Here is an 8,014-nt window from a genome sequence, read left to right on the forward strand (position 1 = left end):
CTTCCATTCGGTGTCTGTCCTTCTCACCTGCATATGATCACCCACTGCCTTATTTAAACCTCCCAGACTCGGGAGAAGTGGGTATTCTGATTTTCTCCTTCAAGAAAAAGATACATGTGAAGACAACCTTGGGGCTTTATCTTCCCTCTAGCACACCATAGGTGCATGAAAGAAGCAATTTTTTTTTTTTTTTTTTTGAGACAGAGTCTCTCTTTGTCACCCTCACGTCATAGCAACCTCCAGCTCTTGGGCTCAAGCCATTCTCTTGTCTCAGCCTCCTAAGTAGCTGGGACTACAGCTCCCGCCACAACGCCTGGTTAGTTGTAGGGTGTGGGGGTGGGGTCTCGCTCTTGCTCAGGCTGGTCTCAAACCTGTGAACTCAGGGCAATCCACCCACCTCGGCCTCCTGGAGTTCTAGATTACAGGCGTGAGTCACTGCGCCTGGCATAAAAGAACCTTTTACTTGGGTGCATTAGCTCTAGCCCTAGTCTCAAATACTCAGGAGGCTAGGAGTTCAAGACCAGCCTGGGCAATATGTAAGACACTCGCCCCTCCATTTTTTTTTCTTTTTTTTTGAGACCAGAGTCTCACTATGTTGCCCTCAGTAGAGTGCTGTACTGTCACAGCTCACAGCAACTTCAAACTCTTGGGCTGAAGCGATTTTCTTGCCTCAACCTCCCAAGTGGCTGGGACTACAGGCACCCACCACAATACCCAGCTATTTTTTTGTTGTAGTTGTCATTGTTGTTTAGCAGGCCTGGGCCAGGTTCAAACCCACCAGCCTCCGTGTATGTGGCTAATGCCCTAACCACTGAGATATGGGTGCCAAGCCAAGACCCCATCTTTAAAAAAGAAAGAAAGAAAGAAACAAACAAACAACAAAAAAAAACCCAGGGCGGTGCCTGTGGCTCAGTGAGTAGGGCACTGGCCCCATATAACGAGGATGGCGGGTTCAAACCAGTGATCTCCTCCCCCCTCTTGAGTATTTGGGACTAGGGCTAGAGCTAATGCACCCAACTAAAAGCTTCTTTTATGCCAGGCCAAACTGCAACAAAAAAATAGCCAGTGTTGTGGCGGGTACCTGTAGTCACAGCTTCTCAGGAGCCTGAGGCAAGAGAATTGCCTAAGCCCAGGAGCTGGAAGTTGCTGTGAGCCATGATACCACGGCATTCTACCAGAGGCAACAAAGTGAGACTTAGTCTCTTAAAGAAAAAAAAAAAAACAGGCTGGGCATGGTGGCTCACACCTGTCATCTTGGTACTCTAGGAAACTGAAATGGGAGGATTGCTTGAGCGCAGAAGTTCAGACTAGCAAGAGTGAGACCCCATCTCTACGAAAACAAGTAACACACACACAAAAAATCTTACTATCTAATCTAGCAGCACTGTTTTCTTCTTGAAAATAAATAACTCATTTACAATTCTGCCACCAGTAGCATCAAGTCCAACTGCCAGCAGGACCCCAGATAAGTCACTGTCCCTCAGCACTAAGAAAGGTGTGTGTTTGCCAAGTCCCCACCCCCACCAAGTTTCCTGTGAGGTTGCATTCAAGTGCTCAGATTTTCTTTTTTTTTTTTTTTTTGAAAAAAAACCCCAAACCGGCCCCCCTGGGTAGAGTGCTATGGCATTACAGCTCACAGCAACCTCCAACTCCTGGGCTCAAGCGAGTCTCCTGCCTCAGCCTCCCAAGTAGCTGGGACCACAGGCGCCCACCACAACGCCCAGCTATTTTTTGGTTGCAGCCGTCATTGTTGTTTGGCGGGTCCAGGCTGGATTCGAACCCGCCACCTTAGGTGTACGTGGCTGGCGCCTTAGCTGGTTGAGCTATAGGCGCCGAGCCAAGTGCTCAGATTTTCAAAGAATGGGTTTTATTTGCAGGTTGATGGCATGCTTCACTATTTTGGAATGTCACAGGTTATAGCTCTTTTTGGATTGCATTTTCCTCATCATAATCTCCCCAGTTCCCAGAGTAAAGAGGCAAGGGTTCAGAGGCAGTTGGAAAGAGTAACTCATAGGACTCCCTGGTGATGATGGCAGGGTAGCATCCTGCCTTTGAGCTGCAAAACTTGGCAATTGAGACTCCTGGGGCCTGGGGATAGAAGCTGAAGCAGCCATGTATGTGTGTACAGTAGCTCACCACAGACTCATCAGCTGCCTGGGTCTAAAGCCAGCTCTAAATCAGCTGGAATGAGCCAAGATCATGGATATGACATGTGCAGAACAGCACCTGGGCCACAGGAACAGCTCAGATGTCAGCCCTCTTTCTTACTCTACTCCTTTGCCAAATTTCAGAGTTAAAACGATTCAGAGACCTTCAGTGGCAGGTATTCCTGTAGATTCACCCCCCGCTTGTGGCCTTTGCACACCTCGGCCAGACTTTCCTTCCTGACCTTTCTGAATCTAATTCATCCTTTTGCCCCCAGCAGATCCCACCTCCTCCAAGAAGCCTCAGCTTCTAGCCTTAGACCCACACTGGAGCACTTACACCTGGTGCCTCCAAGTGTGACCTTTCCCTACCTTGCTCTAAGCTTCCAGTAGGCAGGGGAGCCCCAGCACCATTTTGGCATATAGGCAATCTTTTTCACCTGCTAAAAGGTTACAGGGTTGTGCCAAGGGACAGTGTGATGCTCCCCTGCTTAGGGTCACTATGTGACTCCTACAGAGAGACTCAGTCCCCTCCTCTTGCAGATTCCTCTCTCCTGATCTTTCCTCCCCAGAGACCAACTGCCTCCATTCCCCACTGAGCTTCAGGGTAGCCCAAGATCAAGCAGAGGTCTCAGTAGGGAGGTCTCAAGTGTTGAAGTGAGAAGCCTGTGGTTGGCCTGCTATCCATACTCTCTTCCCACCTGCTTTTGCTGCCCATCTTCCCCTAACCCCTAAAGGTCCTGGAACCTAACCTGTGGGGTCCCACCATTCCCACCACTCTCAGAGCAGAGCCAAGCCCTCAAGGGAGAACAGTGCTCTCTCCTAAACTGTGTACCACATAGCCTGACTCTGCACCCAGGGGCAGTGTCTCTCCAGCCCTTGGAGCAATGAGTTGGGAGATTCAGCACCAGCTTCACCCCAAAATTCAAGTAAGCTGAGTGTCACTTAAAAAGTAAAAGCAGAAATGATAATGAAGCTCGATATATTTGTAATAAATTAGGCCACATTCTCCCTGGACCAAATCCAAGGAGGCAAAGCAGTCAAGTGGCCCTAGGACACAGCATCACAGGTAAGGCTGGTCCTTGGACAGCTCCCACTTCTTTATGGGAGGAGCTGGTGTTACCGCCTTCTTCTCAGTGGCCATGACAGCTGACCTGGAGGAAGAAAACAGACTTCAGTTACAGCCAGATTTCCAGAGAAGAGTATGAAAAGGTCTGAAGGAGACCACACCTGCCCCCAGGACAAACACACCTGCTGGGACTTTCTGGACCTGAAGGGCAGAGTGCAAGGTGTTCCAGAGTGCCCAGATCCTTCCAGTGAAGTCCCTGAGAACGTCAGTCAACTCTTGCTGGGAGCTGGCAGTCCTCCTTTCTGCCCAAGCCCTGTGTAAACCTCCAGGCAGCCTGCTTTGGCTCCTGGACCCTGAACCTGCAGTGAAGACCTGGGTGTTTCTACCTTCCCACTTTTGGTCCCTAAAGTAAACAAGCCCCTTTCCCCCTATCTTCTGTGGCCCCTGGACAGGACATGGCAAAAGGGCCAAGGAATCAGATGATCCTGTCCACTGCTCTTCCTTCCTCAGGCACACAGGAACTATGAACTACAAGGCAGTTCCTAGGTACAATGCTAATAAGATGAGGCTCCGCCCTCAGGAAGGTGGAGCTGAGAGTCATCTTGTAACGGAAATCCACACCTCTGGCCCAGAGATGGCTGGGTGGAGGGGGTGTTCCAAGAAGACACTGTGCCACCAAGTTCAGGACCAAGCCCTCTCTTCCCAAGCACCTGAACCCTAGAGTCCAGAGCTGAAGAAATGTACACACTCCACACTGTGAGCAAGATAGGAAAAGGAGCAAGAGGGCTGGATTACAGAGGAGGCCGCGAAAGCAGGAGGTCTAACCCTAACCCTAACCCTAACCCACCCTTCTGGGAGCTCCAGGCCAGTAGAAGAGGCAGAAGGCAGCTGTCCTGGGAAATGCAGACATATCCAGGAGCATGGTGAGAGAGTGCGTGGGTGAAGGTTAGCTTGCCACACTCTGGTGCCAGATTCCTGAGAAATGGAATCTTCACTGACCATTCACTGAGTTGTTTTTTGTTTTTGTTTTTTGAGACAAAAGCTCACTCAATTGCCCTGGGGTTCCTCAAACTCTTTGGGCTCAAGCAATTCTGTTGCCTCAGCCTCCTGAGTAGGCCTACCACAGTGCCCAGCTAGTTTTTCTATTTTTAGTAGAGACGGGGTCTTGTTCTTGCTCAGGCTGGTCTCAAACCCCTGAGCTCAAGCAATCCACCTGCTTTGGCCTCCCAGAGTGCTAGGATCACAGGTGCGAGCCACCTTGCCTGGCTTTTCTTATGGTATTTAGATATAACTTGGTTATAGACATAGGCTCTCACTCTACCGCCCAGATTAAAGTACAGTGGCAGGCTCGGTGCCTGTGGCTCAAGTGGCTAAGGCGCCAGCCACATATACTTAGGGTGGTGGGTTCCAATCCAGCCCAGCCTGCCAAACAACAATAATGGCTGCAACCAAAAAATAGCCAGGCATTGTGGTGGGTGCCTATGGTCCCAGCTACTTGGGAGGCTGAGGCAGGAGACTCGCTTGAGCCCAGGAGTTAGAGGTTGCTGTGAGCTGTGATGCCATAGCACTCTACCCAGGGGGATGGCTTGAGGCTCTGTCTCAAAAAAATAAAATAAAATAAAATAAAAATATAAAGTGCAGTGGCGTCATCATCCTCAAATTCCTGGGCTCAAGTGTTCCTCCTGCCTCAGCCTCCGATTGTATTTTTGCAGATAGGGTCTGGCTCTTGCTCTGGCTAGTCTCAAACTTCTTTCTAGTCTCAAGTGATCTTCCTGCCTTGGCCTCCCAAGTCACTGGATCACTCCACCACACCCAGCTAGTTTATGAAGTTCTAACTACACAGCAGGCCTGTCTGACCTCCAATCTCATAGATCTTAGCACCTACAAGCCTATTGTCCCCATTTAACAAAGAAACTGAGGCTCAAGACTGCAGAACTGTCCCAAGGCCACAAGGCAAGTCGGCTATAGAGCTTGGGCACCAACGGGGATCCACCAATTGGTTTGAAATCTTGTTTCTGTTACCCCACAGGCTGTGTGATCCAAGCCAGTCACTTGGCCTCTCTGACCCTGATTTCCTCTTCTGCAACAGAGGTCATCTCTACCTCATGGACTTACTAGGAGGCAGGCATGGCATTGACAAAGAGCTTACAAATATTAATTATGGAGGTTAACTCTGAGCATAGTGGCACATATCTACAGTCCTACCTACTCAGGAGGCTAAGGCAGGAAGATGGCTTGAGACCAGGAATTGGAGAGTACAGTGAGCTATGATAACACCACTGCACTCTAGCTTGACAGAACAAGATCCTGTGTCTTAAATAAGAAATAATACACAATCACAAAAACAGTTAAGTCCAGGCTTCTCCAAGGGCCCGTAAAGGGACCTTGGAAACTGATCTGCTTTGTAGGACACCCACCCCTAGCTGAGGGGCTAATCAGCCTTGGTGGGGTTAAACAAGCTCTTGGACTAAAAGCCTCCTGGTGGCATAGTTCCTGATGCAGTTGATTCTTGCCCTGTCCACAGTGGGGGGAGAAAGGGTCTGATGCAGGAGAAGGTATGTGGGAACTCTAAGTAAGCAATGCTGGAGATCCTTACCTCTCTGTTGGCATGCCTGAACCCAACACTTTCTGTGAAGACATGATGACAGAAGGGGGCACAGCTTCCCGGCGGCCGTCTCGAGTGCAGTAGTAATTGTTGGAGAACTTGTGGCTGGGGCCCACAGGGAGACTGGGAGGAGGCTGAGTTCTGAGGGAAAAGAACACTGGCACTGAAGCAAAGGGACAGTCATTTGCACACAGGGTACACAGCCAGCCACTGGGATAGGCTGTAGGCCAGGGGTATCTCCTGACACACTGGCATAGACATATTCCTGGGGAGAGGTGCAGGGCCCAAAAGCAGGTATCAGCGCCTTTTCTGGACATGAAGGTTCTAGGAGAGGCTAGGGTCCTCCCTACCCCAGGTCCCTTACCTGCTCCAAATGTAGGGGGAATGGAGAACCCTTTAACTCATTAAGGGGAACCCTATAAAATCCCAGGAAAGGGGGTGGCCCAGACATGTCCCTCACTCCCCACTGCTGAACTTGGTGACTGGCCTTGCTTCCACCTGTTTCACATTTAGCCCACTTCGGGTTTTTTTGAGACCAAGCATCATTCTACTGCCCTGGGTAGAGTGCCATGGCATCATCATAGTTCACAGCAACCTCATATTCCTGGGTTCAAGGAATCCTCTTGCCTCTGACTCCCAAGTAGCTGGAACTCAGGGGCCTGACATCATGCCCAGCTAGTTTTTCTATTTTTAGTAGAGATGGGGTCTCATTTTTGCTCGGGCTCAAGCTACCACAAGCCACCTACCTCAAGGATTACAAACTACCAGAATTCACCTACCTCAAGGATTACAAACTACCACATACAACCCCATTTTATTTTTTTCCCCAAAGGCCAAGCCTGAAGAATCCTGCTGGGATCAAGGCTTATTATTCAAAGAAAACCTTGCCCTTGGGGCATGCCCAAGTCTCTTCATTTCCTGCCACCATATGGTCAGACACCAAGACTCTCTGTAGCCAGAACCGGGTGGAGAGGTAAACAGAACTCAGTTTACCTTGGGCTAAACCCTGGGCTAAACTTACCTAGAAGCTGAGGCTTTAAAAAAAAATACTAGGCAAGGCATGGTGGGTCACGCCTGTAATCCTAGCACTCTGGGAGGCTGAGGTGGATTGCCCTGACCTCACAGGTTCAAGACCAGCCTTAGCAAGAGCAAGATCCCATCTCTAAAAGTTGCCCAGCATTGTGGCAGGCACTGTAGTCCCAGCTACTTGGAAGGCTGAGGCAAGATGATCACTTGAGCCCCAAGAATTGGTGGTTGCTATGAGCTATGATGCCATGGAAGATGACAAAGTGAGACTCTGTCTCAAAAATAAATAAAAATAAAAAATAAAAAGAAATATTAAGCTCAAAAGAAGAGTAGTTTCCCAGAAAGAAAGGACGGAGAAGTCAAGGAAAACGTCAGGATAAATACCTGATTTTTAGCTAGGCATGGTGGCACATGCCTCTAGTCCCACCTACTCAGAAGGCTGAGATAGGAGAACTACTTAAGCTCAACAGTTTGAGGTCAGCCTGGGCAACTTAGCGAAATTCTTTCTCTCTTTTTGTAACTTTCCAAAAGAGTATTAGTTTGCTTAGGAGACCCTGTATCTTAAATAAACAAACAAAAAAAATCTGATTTTCGTTTAACCATGTTTTTCTGTTGTTGTTTCTTAAAACAGTCTCGTTCTGTTGTCCAGGCTAGAGTGCTATAGCATCATCATAGCTCACAGCAACCTAAAACTCCTGAACTGGGGCAATCCTCTTGCCTCAGCCTCAGGAGTAGCTAGGACTACAGGCTCCCACCACAATACTCGGCTCTTTTTTTTTTTTTTTTCCTATTTTTACTTATTTATTTTGAGACAGAGTCTCACTTTGTTGCCCTTGGTAGAGTGCTGCAGCATCATAGCTCACAGCAACCTCAAACTCTTGAGCTCAAGGGATCCTCTTGCCTCAGGTTTTCATTTTTAGTAGAGACAGAGTCCTACTCTCACTCAGGCTGATCTTGAACTCATGAGCTCAAACAATCCACCTACCTTAGCCTCCCAGAGTGCTAGGATTACAGGTGTAAGTCACTGCACCTCACCCGTTTAGCCATGTTTTTATTTAATATTTTTGTTTTGTTTTGTTTTGTTTGGCCAGGGCTGGGTTTGAACTGACACCTCCAGCATATGGGGCTGGCACCCTACTCCTTTGAGCCACAGGTGCCACCCTTTTTTTT

At 48.8% G+C, this 8,014-nt stretch overlaps 1 protein-coding gene across 1 annotated transcript in view; it reads right to left on the reverse strand.

The window, feature by feature from the left end:
• Positions 1–3,093: 3,093 nt before the first annotated feature.
• Positions 3,094–8,014, reverse strand: part of NDUFA7 (NADH:ubiquinone oxidoreductase subunit A7) — a 9,082-nt gene continuing 4,161 nt past the window's right edge. Inside the window, exons 3-4 of the mRNA XM_012807566.2 lie at positions 5,810–5,959; positions 3,094–3,298 (exon numbers count right to left, since the gene is read on the reverse strand). Of these exons, the coding sequence (XP_012663020.1) occupies positions 3,208–3,298; positions 5,810–5,959 (241 nt within the window). The 3' untranslated portion in view covers positions 3,094–3,207. The remainder of the gene's footprint in view (positions 3,299–5,809; positions 5,960–8,014) is intronic.

This window comes from Otolemur garnettii, unplaced genomic scaffold (genome assembly GCF_000181295.1).
Source record: "Otolemur garnettii isolate 467f Iridium unplaced genomic scaffold, OtoGar3 scaffold00071, whole genome shotgun sequence".
In the NCBI taxonomy this organism is placed as follows: domain Eukaryota; kingdom Metazoa; phylum Chordata; class Mammalia; order Primates; family Galagidae; genus Otolemur; species Otolemur garnettii.